Raw genomic sequence first — 16,506 nt, 5'->3', positions numbered from 1 at the left:
AAACTGCAAATTTTCCTTGATCAACGCTATAATTCAATTTCTTAAGTGTAGTTACCAATATCTTACCAATATCTTATTCTAGCTTGGTTTACATAAAGCAATGCAGTCACCCAAAACTATCTCATGTTCCTTTTTTGTAAGACATCAAGAACAAGCAATATAATTTATTATAAATCTTGGTTCATGACACTATCACTGCTGACTGGTATATGATTTAATATATTAATCATAAATAATACTCTGGTATGAACCCAATTCAGAAACACTTCTAGTAATTTGTAACTACCAAAGTATCTTCTTTCTTATCCTATGAAATAACTCGAGAAATTTGATTACCCTAATGCATAAACAAATGCCTAAGCTGGCAGTTTTTTTCTGTTGTTCTTGTATTTGTTATCTTTTTTTGACACATGATCTCTGTTCTGAAACTCACTCTGCACACTAGGCTGGCCTTGATCTCACAGAGATCTGCCTGCTTCGGCCTCCTAAGTGCTGGGATTAAAGACTTGCGCCACTGCGCTTGTCCTGGTAGCTTTTCTTTTCCTTTTCTTTATTTAAATTTTAAACTTCTACAAATGTAATTTGATTAGTGTTTTGAGTCTTGCATTTTTACTCAAAAATTATGACATAACTTTAATTCAGGCTGTTCCAGAGAGTTAATTTTATATTTCACTGCTATTTAGCAGCCTTTTTTGTATACAAGCCACTTAGTTGTTCTTCTGTGTGTAGATTAAGTCAAATTTTAATGGTGTACACACTCAAAATAATCTTTTCCAAAATGATTGCATAGGACAAAATGCTTATGTGAAGTGCTTGAAACCTAAAATCTTCTAGACTTTAGGGCATTAACATACAACACAAGGGAGATGCTTGGGCAAAGGAAAGAGGTCTAAATATGAAACTCATTTAAGTTTCATACACTTCTTATATAAATCTCTTGAAGATAATTTTAATATGTGTGAGTCTGGCTGTCAAATGAGCTCAGGTGTGGAATTTTCAATTTGCAGAAGTCATCTCAGTGCTCAGATATGTCAAATGTGGAGTACTTCAGATTTTAGATTTCTAGAGTAGAAAGTAACATATTCTCAATGAGCGCAAGTGTTTATAGACACAATTTATTTTTTATTTAGATCTATTTATCTTATTATTTTACGTGTATGAGAGTTTTGCCTGCATGTATGTTTATGTAGCACCTGCATGCCTGATGACCTAACAGGTCAGAACAGGGTGTCAGATTCGCTAGGATTGGAATTACAGATGGTTGTGAGCTGTCATGTGGATACTGAGACTCAAACTCAGGTTTTCTGCAAATGCAACAAGTGTCCTTAACAGTCCCCACCCCCTAATTCTCTCTCTTTAGCTGGGTGGTGTTTGGGGCAGGCTTTTAATCCTAGTACTCAGGAGGCAGAAACAGGTGGATCTCTTGAGTATGAAGCCAGCCTTGTCTATAGAGTGAGCTCCAGGACAGTCAGGGCTGTTACACAGAGTAATCCAGTCTGGAAAAGCCAAACAAATAAACTTGTGTGTGTGTTTGATGTTTTATAGAATAATCTTTCTAAATAGCCTGTTGTACCTGAAGTCAAGATTCTCCTGTTTCAGCTTCAAGAGCACTGGATCATACAAAGTTAAGCGGCATATGCCTTTAATCTAAGTGCAGTGGAGGCAGAAGTAGGTAGATCTCTGTGAATTCAAAGCCAGCCTGGTCTATATATAGAGAGTTCAAGGTCAGAAGGCCTACACAATGAGATCCTGTCTTAAAAATAAAACAACAACAAAACACGTGGGGGAGGGCTAGGCCTAACTCAACAGCAAGATGCTAGCTTTGCCATCAGAAAGTGTTAGCTTCAACTCTCAGCAACACAAAAGGAAATGTGAATAGAATCTTAAAAACAGTGAGGACAAACATAAGCACTAACTATTCAACAGTTCATGTGGAGAATTTTTACTTCCTAAATGAAGTTGAACATATGACAAATAGTATTTTACACTGCTGAGTTGGCAATATTTGAGGAATCAGATGACAAATGACAGAAAGCTAAATGGACTAAAGGCTAGAAATGCTAAGTCATGCCTATTTATACAGACATACATAGAACATATATATGTAAAATAATGATAATACTCTTCTGTGTAAGTCTGTCATTCTGCATAAATTGGTGCATGTATGAATTTTATGCTATTTAATGTAGTACTCTAAGTTGCCCTATGAAATTATATCCCATATATAGAAAATTACTGATTCACAAGAAAAAAATTCAATAAAATTATAAATTTCTGCAAGGTGCTAAATGGAACATATGCATGTATGTTTGGAAGTATGGAAATGGTAGGTGTGCTATGTACTCTTGACTTTAGAATTCTTAAGAACCCCAGGTCATCTCTCTGGCACATGCACTTTAACAAAGTTTTTGTGTTTGGGGCTGGAGTGATGGCTCAGAGGTTATGAACACTTAAATCACAAGTATGTAATACTAGCCTCAGGACCCAATGTTCTCATCCTGCCTTGTACACATGCACACACGCACACTGTCATGAAAGAAAAAGGGATGGATGAAGGACAGATGAAAGAAGATTTGATGGGTAGGCAGAGGTGGAAGGATCACCGAGCCTAGAGTTTTGTGAGCAAAACTGAAGGAAAAAGTGAGATACTGCCTCTAAAATTAACTCTGTGGGTAAGAGCACTTGGGGACTGTAATTCAAATCCTTAGCACCCTCATACAAGTAGGGCAGGGCTACTGTCTGTAACCCCAGCACTGGTAGACAGAAACAGGTGGATATTGGGAGCTTGCTGGTTAGCTAGCCTAGCCCAATCAGCTAATGTCAGATTGAGTGAGAGCGTCTCAAGAGATTAAGGCAGAGAACCACAGGACACCCAACACTCTTCTAGCTGCACGCATGCTGCCTACCTCCTACAAAGAAGGAAACATGCTAGTAACTTTTACAGTTGGGAGATGAATACTCTTACTAAAAATTTCTGAAAGTTCAAATTGTGGTTTAATTTTATACTACTAAAAGAAGTTCTATATGTTTTATAATATGCCAAACAATTATGTATTTAACATTATTTTAACTTAAAGATCTCATGAGTAGTCCTTAGATCAGTGATTGTCAACCTGTGGCTCATAACCTCTTTGGGATCAAATGACCTCTGTCACAAGTGCTTCATAATATATCACACATAATAGATATTTACACATTATGGCACACAACACCAAAATTAAAGTTATAAACCAGTAATAAAATAATTTTAGAGGGGATCACCACAATATGAGGAACTGTATTAAAGGGTTGCAGCATTAGGAAGGTTGAGACCCACTGCTCTACAATAAAGGGATAAGAAACAAGTTATCTGAAAGTGGAGCTAGTTAATAATTCAGAAAACATTTTTAGCAGTCAACTAGATAACTGATTCAATAAAAAATTATTGAATTCAATAAAGGAATTAAAACATAGCTTAAAATACTGAAGTACCTTTCTTCTACTAAAACACAAATAATTAAGAAAGATCTGAAAAGTTTTTTTATTTATTTTTTAAGATCTATTTATTTTATGTATATGGTGCTCTAACTGCATGTACACCTGAATGCCAAAAGAGGGCATCAGATCCCATTACAGATGGCTGTGAGGCACCATGTGGTTGCTGGGAATTAACCTCTGTAAGAACAGACAGAGCTCTTAACAACCAAGCCATCTTTCGAGGCCTAAAAAGTTTATTTTTAAAGGATAAAGGTCTTTATTAAATTTCATGCCATCAAATATACACTCACATTTTGAAGGAGTTGCTCGAACCAATCATATCCAGTATCTCTACATGCTGCAACCTACGGTGAAAGGAAATGAAATTATTAAAATAAGGCATTTATAACAACATTAAAAGGGCTGAGAAAGTTATAAAAATGAAAAAAGAGGCCATGGATTTGAAAGGCAGCAAGAAAGAGGATAGGAGAGGGTTTGGAGCAAGAAAAAAGAAGGGGAAAATGTTGAAATTGTAGCTCATAAAACAAAAAAAGGCATTCATTTTAAAACAGACAGTTATGCTGTAACATGAAGGGTATGTCTACTTTTTAAATTTGAAAGGTTATATTTAAAGTAAAATTTTTATTCAGTAACTTAAACATCAAAAACATTAGTTTAATATTAAAAAGACTAATATGGTATTAAATCATAAAAATATAGTTTATGCCATGCTTTATCAGAAAAGTCTGTGAGATTTCAAAAAGTAAAAAAAAAATTTGTTCCTTAGTCCTCTGGACAATAGAAAATGGAGATGCTCATGAAACTGAGTGTACTTTCTCTCTTCCTTTTTCAGTTATGGAAGAAACAGAAAACTTCAACATCAATGCTTAAACAAATGAGTATGAAGAAATTGAGCCATATGCAGACATCAGTTTCCTCTTAATTAAATCCCAGGAGCTCTAAGGATACAAAGGAAGCAGCACTAACGCCAGGCACAGGTAGGTATTTCATCTCTGCAGTGACTTCAACCAGCTTTGCAATCCTAGTAACCACACACATGCCCATCGTTCTTACCACATCAGTGATGTTTAAGATCTTCCTTGTCATTGCTTCTTTGTCATTATGTGGAGTTGGAGTAAACCAGAGTTTTTGGAATGTTTCATTTACTAATTTCTAGAAGAAAAAGAAACCTAGTCAATTACTAACAACAAAAAAATGGCAAACTTTTAATTGTAAATCCCCATTACAGCTAGCTAAAAAATAAAATTTCAGGGATTTATAAAATTTTCCCTTTATAAATTTATAAAATTAAAGAAATTTATAAAATTTCTTCATGATTAAAATGACCAATTGATTTCCCAAATTATACACTTTTTTCAAACAGGTAATGATGGGCAATACTCTGTTTAACCTACAGCTTCTGCATAAAATACTACAAAATAACTTTTAACATGTATTTATAAATGTGTGCCTACAGAGCTGTATATCACCTGTGTGCAAGTGTCTGCAGAAGCCAGAGCCAGCTGGGTCCTTTGGAACTGGAATGCAGGTGGCTGTGAGCTACCTGGTATGGATGCTGGAAATTGAACCTGGGGTCTCTGCAAGAGCAGCAAGTATACTGCCAAGCCATCTCTCTCTCTATCTCCTGAGATGCTTTGATCAGACTAACATCACTCTTATTTATTCATCCATCTATCTCTATCTTTCTCTCTCTCCTATCTATCTATCTATCTATCTATCTATCTATCTATCTATCTATCTATCTATCTATCTATCTATCCATCTATCTAATCTATCTTAGTGTTGTATACATATACATATGTGGGTGTTTATGCCCATGAGTACACATAAAATAGACCACAGCAGGACATAAGGGTGTTTACCGCTATCATTTTTCCACCTAGTTGTCTTGAGATGCAAACTCCCACTGAAGTGGAAAGCTTGCTGTTTTGGTTAGGCTTGCTATCCAGCAAGCCCTTAGAATTTGCCTGTCCCTACCTGCCCACTGCTAGGGTCAAGGCACATGGGACCATGTCCAGCTTTCAGTGTGGGTGGTGGAAATTTGAACTCGGGTCCCCATGCTTGTAGAACAAGTACTGTTAAGCACTTTATTGCATTAAAGGGAGAAACTTGTGCTGGATAGCTTTATGCCTACTTGACACAAGCTAAAGTCCTCTGAGAGGAGGGAACCTCAATTAAGAAAATGCCTCTGTAAGATCCAGCTGTAAGGTATTTTCTTAATTAGTGAATGAGTTGGGGAGAGTCCAGTCCATTGTGGGTGCGGTCACCCCTGAAGTTCTACAAAACTTGGGTCCTGGGTTCTACAAAAAAGTAGGCTAGATATGCCGGGCAGTGGTGGCGCACGCCTTTAATCCCAGCACCCGGGAGGCAGAGGCAGGCGGATCTCTGTGAGTTCGAGGCCAGCCTGGTCTACAAGAGCTAGTTCCAGAACAGGCACCAAAAACTACAGAGAAACCCTGTCTCGAAAAAATTAAAAAAAAAAAAAAAGCAAAGCCAGAGGGAACAAGCACTTCCCTATGGCCTCAGCATTAGCTCCTGCCTCCAAATTCCAACCCTGTTTTGAGTTCCTATCCTGACTTCTTCCAGTGATTAATAGTGATATGAAGTTGTTTTGTTCATGGCGTTTCATCATAGCAATAGTAACCCTACCTAGGGACAGGAACTAGTTAACAGAATAGTGGGCCACTGTTGTCATAGACTGTATTATTTTTGGGAGGATTGTGGAAGGGCTTTAGAAGTTAGAGCAAGAAAAGCCATGGAGTGCTCAAACGTGGTGGGCTGTTCTGTGGGAGCCTGGAAGACTGCTGAGAGCAATGTAGAATATGGAAGCCTGCTTTGTGAAGTTTCAGAAGTTTGTGAGTCTCTTAATGACTATCAGAGCTATTTGCTATTTTGAGTTAATTTAAGATTCTGGTTAGCTGGAGCCAAAGAATGAGCCGTGATTAACAAGATAGCAGAACCACTAAAGAAAAATCTTTGGTTCACTGGGACAATTGCTGCTGGTTAGGTGGAGCTGAAAGATTGGCAGTGATTAAGAAGAGATCAGCATCATTGAGGTGAAATCTTGTAACTGAAAACCAACATACTATTTAAAAACTGAGATAATTTCATTCTCACAATATCTCTGGATAGAATAGTTTCTATAGTTAAATACACAAAACTGTAATGGTTGGATAGGTTGGGAAAGATCATATTTTATTAATATAAACTCTAGATTACATATAAATAAATAAAAAATAGATTAAATAAGTATCTAAATTATTTTAAACATTAATGAAAAAGATATTTCACAAGATCAGATTTCCATCTTACCTTAATGCCTTCTTCATCGTTGACTCTACGAATCATTTTTACACACATTTCTGTAATTTTTGGAAATGTTGGTTGTTCAATACAGATGTCTCTTAAAATCTTTATTACCCTTTTCCTGACACTGATACCAGTATCCTAAGAACAAAAATGTATTTTCATATGTTAGGAAAATTTAGAGGTTTTAGGTGTGTGAAATTTGAAAAAACAAGGTTAAAGATTTTTTTGTAAGCATTATAATTCCTATTTGTTAAATGAAGATTATGTTGCATATATTCACCCTTCACATATCATAAACATGACATTTTAGCTTACCAAATTTACTTTTAAAATACGATGTAACATGGATGTATGTACACTCAGTAATGAACTCAAGACCAGAGAACAAATTCACCAAATTTGAATAAGAGGATAAGCTTTTAGAATAGTGTCTGGTACTTCAACAGCATATAAAATGCTAATTATGATACAGACAACAAAGTGTTTACTAAGCTAAATCAAGTAAACCTTTTGGCACTAACTACTCTTGTATTATACTAATGGTAATAAATGTCCCTGAAGCAATATGTAATTTTTTGTGTGAATGCGTCAATGTGTAGTTCTATAAAAATCAATATGCTTGTAGTGGGTGGTGTGCCTGCCATGAAAATAATTTTCAGACAGACAGACAGACACACACACACAATCACTCTGCAATGATAATTACTCTAGAGTACTCTCCAGAACCAGGTAACTATCATACATAATTACTATCACTATCAATTACTCATTAAAAACTGGTATAACAGTAATTGAAAAATGGATCTTATTTTCACTAACAATTGGCTTGATAATATTGAGTAGCTTGCCTCTTGAAAGCATAACCTTCTTTAGAATGGTGCTATATGGTTCAGATTAGGCAATATAAAATTGTAATTGTCATATATATATATTTTTAGATTAATTTAGTAACATTTAGGGCAAATTATATTCATAAATTCTATAAAACAGAAGAAAATACCAATATTCTTTCAATCAGCATATCATAATACTGCTCAGCAAGCTGAGGTCGACAAAGGACAAATCGACCTAGTAATTCCACGGCTGCCTCTCGAACACTAGTGGAGTTATCCATTAATCGGCCATGAACTCCTCGCTGCATGTCAAGCTAAAGAAGAGTGAGAGAAATGTCATTTGTAGCAGAGAAATAATCTTCAATATTCAAATTTGAATAAAAAAGCAGGAAATATTATTTTTGCTTTTACCCTTGCTAGAATACTGGGGTCTACAGCAACAACCTCAGATAAACACTTCATGGCTTTTGTTCGAACGGCAATTGCATTTTCACCAAGAACTCGTAGTATCTGCCAGGCAAAATTAACAATCTCATAAATTTAAAAATACATAAAATTTAATGAAATATAGCACGAATATATATATATATATATAAGAACACAATCTATAACTTGCTACCTTTTGTTTTTTATGTGTAAGTCAAGTTATACATCATCTTACTCATCCAAAAATCTTTTCTTTTTTTCCACAAAGACAGGGTTTCTCTGTGTAGCTTTGGAGCCTGTCCTGGAACTCTCTCTGTAGCCCAGGCTGGCCTTGAACTCACAAAGATCTGCCTGCATCTGTTTCCTAAGTGCTAGGATTAAAGTCCTGTGCCACCATTGCCTGGCTCTGGTCCAAAATCTTAACAGAGACCAGTATACATGGAAAAGCACTCTATATTTTGGGGTCTTTACCTCAGTATTCTCAGTTAAACATACTGCTGCATATATATTTAAGAACATCAAGCTCCACTAAATCTATGTGTAACTAAGACAGTATTATCAAAGACTTTATAACTGAACAATTTTCATGTCAAACAAGCATGTCTATTTGTTTGTACAAGAAGAATCAGTTTGTGGACGGTAAGCATAGCCAAAGACATGCAAACAACATGGAATAGAGACAAATGCTGCTTTCACAATGAACACAAACTGTCCACGATCTCCAAAAGTAACTAGAATAAAAAAAAAATCAATCAGAACAATCAATCAATTTACCTGCGTCAAATAAATATCAAAGCTCTGGGCAAACGGCCTCATAGAGGCCAAGTATCGGACAATCAAGCACGCATCATCATAGTCCACAGTATCTGAGTTCATCCTACAACAAAAAGCACTGCAGTTTTAAATGTTCTTTGTAAATGAATATTTACAACACACACACACACACACACACACACACACACACACACAATTTTTTCTCTCTCTCTGTATCTTACTTTAATGTGCTGAACTGAGATGGTGTGGTTTTGATAATGCTTCTAAGGAACTTTTTCCGGTTTTCAGCTCGATGCATTATTTGACCAGTTGTCTCAATTTCTTTTGCATGATGTGCCCCATCAGAGGATTCTTCATCTTTTTGTGATTTCATTGCTTTTTCTGTTTCCAGAGTTGTGTCACGAAACCACTGGGCTATATAGAATTTACGAGAAAACTGGAAAGACATTAGATAGGTTTGAGCTCATGTAATTAGTAACATTTTTAATCAGGAATAGAAGTTCTAAGTTTATTTTTTTTTTTTAAGCAAACTCTTGGACAGAAGCAGATGTAAAGACAGAAATATCCTGTATTACAGGATTTTCCCTTTTTTACATTTAACTAAAAATTTAACTGTCAATGTAAAACACTGACAATAAAAATAGCTACATTAAATAGAGTACTACTATCAACTACTTAAAGCAGGACATTTCATATAGTTCAGTAGATTTGGTAAGACCACTAGAAAAGTTTAGAATAGATGGTGTGAAGGTAAAAGACTTCCATCTGTTTCCAACTCTTGTCTTATCTGTGCAAAAATATGCAAGTTTTAAATACATTAAAACATTCAGCACTGAAGCACTCTGTGCATTTGTTCCATACCCACAGACTGGAAGTCTACTAGGTAGTTAAAATAATACAGAGGTTATTGTAACTTTTTCATTTCACTACTTAGAAAAATTGAAAATACTCCATTATGTGCATAGTGTTATTTACAAACTTATGCCAAGACTATAAAACATACAAATTGTATACAGTTTGTTATATTCCAGATATGCTACTTAATATACATTTTCAAAGAACTGTATGTATGCATATATATGAATTTGACAGCTTCTTTGTATGCTAACAGGTCACCTTCACCATCAGGAGGTCTATATTCAATTTTAGGATTAGCCTAGACTTGAAGATAATCTATAAAAATATTTCCAAATATTTCTCTTATTTTCTTTCCCTCTAATGCCCCACCTTACTTTTTGAAGATAATTTAAATTTAAAAAGCAAAATGAATCTCACCACCAGTGAAGGGTCAGTCTCAGTGTTCTCATCCAAATAATCAAGCAATGCCTTTTGCAATTGTTGGATTTCATCTTCTCCTCCAGAAACCTAAACCAAAAACAATAATCACAAGATTATTGGTAACTTATTTGCCTGTTACTGATCCTCCCACCCATTTCTAAAACAGTGTTGTACCAGGGCTCACGTCAAGTTTGGAAACCTCGGCCCAGTCTCCCAAATGATAGTCACAGATATGTGACTACTAAAGTACTGGTGTGCGTTAATAAATAGTGTAGATGTGAATGCAAGCCTAGCGGGGGAACAAGCCAGTAAGAAGGAAAGCAAGTATACTCATTATATAGAAACAAAAAGTATGGTTTCTCAAAAACACGCTGATAGCTAAGTTTGGCTTTATAAGCTATTTGCTATCTTAAAGAGTTGGGAAGTGGTTGATATAAATATCAGAAGTAAATATCATCACAAAAACACCCTATTCAGCTCTGTACCTAATTTACATTTACAATTGCTATTTTTTTCTTTTTTTCTGGAGACAGGATTCACATATCACAGCACTGTCTTGAACTCATTGTGTATTTTGTATTTATGAATATATACCAAAGTTTTGATCTAGTAAATAAGAATGTTAACAGCTGTGATAATATGCATCATACATTTCAGGTAGCTTTATAATTACTGTGGAAATAATACTTTAGGCAATAGAAAGGGAGAGAATTTATAGGTTCTGGGAATTTAACTGAGTTTGCTTAGCATGGATTCTGAGGACCTGAGTTCAGATCTCCATGCTTTTATGACACTTTGTCGCTGAGCTATCTCCCCAGTACTATTTCCATCATTCTTTAAGACTTTATTTCATGATGTAATAGGTACTTTAAAGACAGCTTTTACTTCAGTGTCTCATATGTGGGGTCATTTATTTCTTCAAAGAATCCTCGTCCTTTAACTAATAATGATAAGATAGAGAATGACTGAAAACAAAACAAAACAAAACAAAAAGAAAAAAACCTGAACTAACTTTCTGGCATCCACATGCATGTGCAGACATGCACCTATGCATCCATGTGCACACACATTAGCAAGTACACACACCATAAACACAACACATACCTACTCCCCTGCCCCACACCCAAAAAAGAATATAGGGAACATGTCAAAAAAAGGCACAAAGGCTAGCTTCAAAAAGCATCTCACTAGTCAAATGTAAGGACAATTTGACCATTAAAATAATGATGATGGGTTAGAGAAATGGCTTAGTGATTAAAAGTGCTTACTACTCTATCGGTTAAAAGTGCTTACTGCTCTATCAGAGGACTGGAGTTCGGATCCCAGTACCCACATTCAGTAGCTCACAAATGTCTGAAACTCCAGTTCCAAGGGATCCAATGGACCCTTCTGGTTTCCATGGACACCTGCATACACACGTACACATATACACACTCACACAAATAAATGAAATAAAACAAATCTTCAAATAAAAAGGCCGGGCGGTGGTGGCGCACGCCTTTAATCCCAGCACTCGGGAGGCAGAGGCAGACGGATCTCTGTGAGTTCGAGACCAGCCTGGTCTATAAGAGCTAATTCCAGGACAGGCTCCAAAACCACAGAGAAACCCTGTCTCGAAAAACAAAAAACAAAAAACAAAAAAAAAACACCCAACTTCAAATAAAAAAGATGGCAATAGATTATACTCTTAGTATTATATTCATTAGTAGTATAGTAATATTAAATTTTTGCTTTTGATAGTGTATTACAAATATTTATGTGCCAATTCTTATTTGTACAAATATACAATACACACCACACAACAGCACTCAAAATTTAGCACTAATTACAATCTGATGAGTTTGTTAAATCACTGACTACTCCACTCCTAGGGTTCTGGATTCAGTGAATCCAGAGAAGGACCTAAAATTTTATCTTAAGGATTAGTTCCTGAGGACATTATGAATACAAGACTAGCTGGGACTATAGTGAGAGCTTATCACATTCAGGACCAAATAACAAAACAAATTTTCCTTGAATCTACAAAATCTACTCTTATAAGGCAAGAACACGTAGGGCTAGATGACACAGTTCAGGTGGTACAATGTTTGCCTAGAATGCACAAAGCCTTGGGTTCCTAGCACTTCTTAAAATGGGTCTAGTGTGACACATGCCTGTAATATCCAGCACTTGGGAAGATCAGGAATTCAAGGTCATCCTTGACTATAAACTACACAGCAACTTTGAAAGAAAGCTGGATAACATTAGACCCTGTTTTGTTCCCCCACACCAAAAGCAACCAAATATCCAACTATTTGTATATTAATTTAAGTTCTTTATTTTAATACCTGCTTTAAAATTCTTTCTATAGACCCTTGGTCCATCTTGCTGGTAACAGCATCTTTTCTCAGTCGTGCAGCAACAGTTCCAAGGTAATCAAGAGACGCCACTCTTAAAGCCATTTCTGTTGACTTATTACTAAACTGATGAACCTAAAGTTCAAAGATAGGATATCACTGAATAAGAATTTAATAAGATGCTGTTGTCTACAAATTATTATAGTTTCAGAATAGTAGTATTACTTTTTTAAGTTCATAAAAAGTTGCATTTTAAAGTTTTGTAGCAACTTATATTGCACAACTTCAAATATACTTTAAAATGAAAAGAGATCACTGTATTTCCATTTTTATTCTGTACTATGAGACTTAAAAGGTGCCATATAATTTTAGAAATAATCTTAAAAAAATGACAAAATGTTTGCATTAGTCTGTTTCATGCTTTCAAACAGTTAACTCATTGCTGATATTTTAAACCAATGACATAACAAGTCCAAGCCCCACCCAAACCATCTCAAAAAGCATTGCCATTATATGTAATGAAATGAAAGTGCTAAAATGTACAATTTTGTTTTCTACAGGCATCGATGATAAAATGTACAATTATACACATGCAAAAATAGATGCAATGTTCATGTTTCCTTACACATTTTTAAAGAATTCATCATCTGTGAATCAGAGTACATCCTCATTATGTTGTCTTCTAGTAATTAATAATCTTTAAATGCTATACTCTTACCAACAGTCTCCCTAACAAACTAAGGAGTAGTTCAGCAGCTGGCCACTCGGGCTTATTGACTGTTGAAAGAAGGTCTTGAACAAAATTTTCAAAAAGTGGTCTGTAATCTTCTTCACCTTGCTTACTACCACATCTAGTCAAAAAGAAAGAAAATCCCAAAAAAAAAACAAAAAAGATGTTAATTTATATAATGCTTGCAATTTTGTTAAGTACAGATTCCTCCATGGTATATGAGAGTACATTAAATAAAATGATGTATAAATAAATAAATTTCTATAATTGTCTTTTCCATCAATTATAAAGTATATTAACTGATATTATTCTCTGAAAGTTACAACTCTGAAGAAATGAATTTTTCTATAGTTAGCATTAATTCTCATGAAGCCTGAGTAACATCTTTCCATAACTTTCCTTTACAAGCAGAATGCCTCAAAATTTTGTAAAGAAAATTCTAGAAATCCAACAATCCAGTACTAAAACTTGTGAGTCTACCGGAAGCAAATTCATACATTTTTAGATTTTTAATTCTCTTCCTCATTTTAAAGATCAGGTGTATCTGAGGTTCCAGTTATGGCAGGAAACGTGATCAGTCTTCTTTCTATATTGACCACTCCACACTACGGAAAATAAAAACCACATCATTGATCTTACTCACTTTTTAAGGAAGATGGAAAGAAAGTTTTGGGCTGTTCTCATAGCTGTTTCATATGAATTAGTAATGACAACATCCTGGTCAACCTACAGTGAGAAAAACAACTTTATAAAGATAGAAGAAACAATGAATAAATGAGGCCAGCTGCTATTGGTATGCTATTATTGAAGAGAGTATTTACGTATTTAAGATACTATTTTTTACAAAATAGGATAAGCCAGTTGGCATATTAAACACATTTTTAAAAATTATAAAAATATGAAAACAGTGGTAGTTAATTTAAGTTTATTAAAGCAATCAGAAATGTATTAATACTTAATCAGTAGTTGTATATCATAATCCATACTGGAAAAAGAAGAAATGGAGTCAAAGTACAAAACTATTTTTCAGAATTGGAAATATATAGTTCAGTGTTAGAATATGTGCCAGTACAACCAGCTAAAACAGATAAATATTTCAACCGAAGAACATTCTAACTTCAAAGTTTATGAAGCCACTACAATGTAAACAAAAATTTGAAACTTTCAGTAGAAATTAAAAGATTAAGATAAAAAAAAGACATAAAAAGTCAGTCTACAGCTGAAGAAACTCAGTGGTAAACATAGAAAAAGGAGTTACATCAGTAATATTAAGCAGAAAAAAACCAAATGAGCACAGTAGTATTTTATAGTAACTAGAATCAGTAAAATCAGAATGCAGGAATGCAAATGGGACTATCACTTAAGTGAAAATATGGACAGCCTCAGTGAAGTAAATGCTTTTATACTATAACAATTCTGCTTCCAAGGTCCTTATAAAAAGATTCTTAACGTTAAGCTGTGATGGAACTGTTGTGTGTCAATCTCAAGGAAAAACAAATCTGACAAAAACTGTCAACTAAAAAAATTAGCCATGAATTCATGTCATTATAATTTATGCATAAATTGTAAAACAAAATAACCATATTCAAATCTATATATAAAATAGAAATAAACATACTTATGATAATAGTCACCAATGATCAGAAAAGGAAGGTTAGACTAATCTAATCTAGAAAGGAGAAAAACAGTATTTTGTACTACATTTATTTTGTTTATTTTGTGTGGAACATACACATACACACACACTCTATACTATAGATAGACAACTCTTGTTTCTTTGGAATTGTCTTTGAAGTGAAACTATATAATCTAGAACTGGGCATCGTGACACACACTTTAATCATAGCACATGAGGGGTAAAGATCTTTGTGAGTTTGAGGCCAGCCTGGTCTATAGAGTGAGCTCCAGGACAGTCAGAGCTACACTGTAAAACCCATCTCAAGAATGAAACAAAACAAAACAAACAAAGCCTCCAGTATACTAAAAATAAGTATCAATAGACTGTATAAAACAAAAGCAAAACTTAGCTGCCACTCAGAGAACATTAAATTATTTTCCATACTAAATTATATGTATGCACACATAGACACCTAACTCTGATATTCCCCTTGACATTCATTTCTCAACTGAGTTTTACAAGCTGGTATAACAAGCCTGTTAGGTATTGTTGATTTACGTGCTTCATGATGCCCAGAGAAGAGTTGGAACCAGAACTTACTACAATGATCTACAACCCAAATCCCAATCATGAACCCCTAGATAAGAATTTTGGTTTTAGAAGAATTACAGAAAGTATAGGTGTTTCCAATCCTTAATGTACATACAAAGTTATAAAATAAATATTTCCTTACTTTTTTGTTTGAGTCTTCTTCTGAATTAGGGTCCTTCTCTGTTGACGGTAAGTGAACTACACACTGAATAAGTTGTAAAACTAGTGCTGTAACCATCTGAATATACATAGGTTCTCCATCCACATCACTACTATTTAACCTTTAATGAAGAAGGAACAATTTAAATCAGAGTTAAAAATAGTCACATTTTACATGTTTCATTACGACTTGAAAGTTTCAATATGCTTTTTTTTATCGTGCATTACTGCTTTATGACAGTTGAGTATATTTCTGAAATAGTTTGAAAAAAAAACACCAAATAATGCCTATTCATGAGGAAAAACAGTATTTAATATAAAAATTTCTATTTTTATGCATCACAGATAAAAAGTTAAAATGAATCATTATTGAAGAAGTTAGAACAATAAAAGTCTGAGGTTTCTAAATGCCAATGTATTCTGGTCTACACCTGCTGAGTAGGATAGTTAACTGGTATTAAAATCACCTACATGGACGTGTATATTTGTGTGTGAAATAATAGTGTCTCACTTTAAAGTAATGTGTGTGCCTGCTATCATAGACCTGGCATTCAGAGGACAACTTTCAGGGAATCAGTTCTCTCCTTCCGACATGTGAGGTTCCAGGGTTTGAACTCAGGCCATCATGTTTGGTTGCAAAAGTCTTTACCTACTGAGGTATCTAGTTCATTATCTGTGCTAGAGTATGAGGACTGAAACACGATTATATAAGATCAATTTCCAAGTGTTTGCTTCTACAAATATTGTAGAAGTGCAATAATTCATCTGTATGTTGATCGGTTTTCTTCAGTTGAACAGATGTTTATCAATGCACCCTTAGTTCAAACTACATAAAAACAAAAATAATTATTTTATAGGACCAACCCCAAAATAACCCTATATACCAGGGTCAATGCACTAATCACTAGGAATTATATAACTGATGATAACCTATGATAACAGGCAATAAAGTTGATTACAGCAGTGAGTTTATAA

The 16,506-nt window shown here is 34.6% G+C and overlaps 1 protein-coding gene across 4 annotated transcripts in view; it reads right to left on the bottom strand.

Moving 5' to 3' along the window:
* The window catches only part of Nipbl (NIPBL cohesin loading factor), a 159,347-nt gene that overhangs the window by 24,853 nt on the left and 117,988 nt on the right, over positions 1 to 16,506 (bottom strand). For all 4 annotated transcript variants that reach the window (XM_075975919.1, XM_075975921.1, XM_075975922.1 and 1 more), the window contains 12 exons: positions 15,515 to 15,653; positions 13,807 to 13,889; positions 13,152 to 13,284; positions 12,425 to 12,568; positions 10,095 to 10,184; positions 9,041 to 9,255; positions 8,820 to 8,922; positions 8,031 to 8,129; positions 7,787 to 7,933; positions 6,790 to 6,924; positions 4,531 to 4,629; positions 3,768 to 3,821 (listed from right to left, as the gene is read on the bottom strand). In XM_075975919.1, coding sequence (XP_075832034.1) covers positions 3,768 to 3,821; positions 4,531 to 4,629; positions 6,790 to 6,924; positions 7,787 to 7,933; positions 8,031 to 8,129; positions 8,820 to 8,922; positions 9,041 to 9,255; positions 10,095 to 10,184; positions 12,425 to 12,568; positions 13,152 to 13,284; positions 13,807 to 13,889; positions 15,515 to 15,653 — 1,441 coding nt within the window. The remainder of the gene's footprint in view (positions 1 to 3,767; positions 3,822 to 4,530; positions 4,630 to 6,789; positions 6,925 to 7,786; positions 7,934 to 8,030; positions 8,130 to 8,819; positions 8,923 to 9,040; positions 9,256 to 10,094; positions 10,185 to 12,424; positions 12,569 to 13,151; positions 13,285 to 13,806; positions 13,890 to 15,514; positions 15,654 to 16,506) is intronic.

Source organism: Microtus pennsylvanicus, chromosome 6, assembly GCF_037038515.1.
Source record: "Microtus pennsylvanicus isolate mMicPen1 chromosome 6, mMicPen1.hap1, whole genome shotgun sequence".
Taxonomy (NCBI): domain Eukaryota; kingdom Metazoa; phylum Chordata; class Mammalia; order Rodentia; family Cricetidae; genus Microtus; species Microtus pennsylvanicus.
The sequence above is the reverse complement of the archived record's forward strand: the minus strand, read 5'-3'. Positions and strand labels throughout refer to the sequence as shown.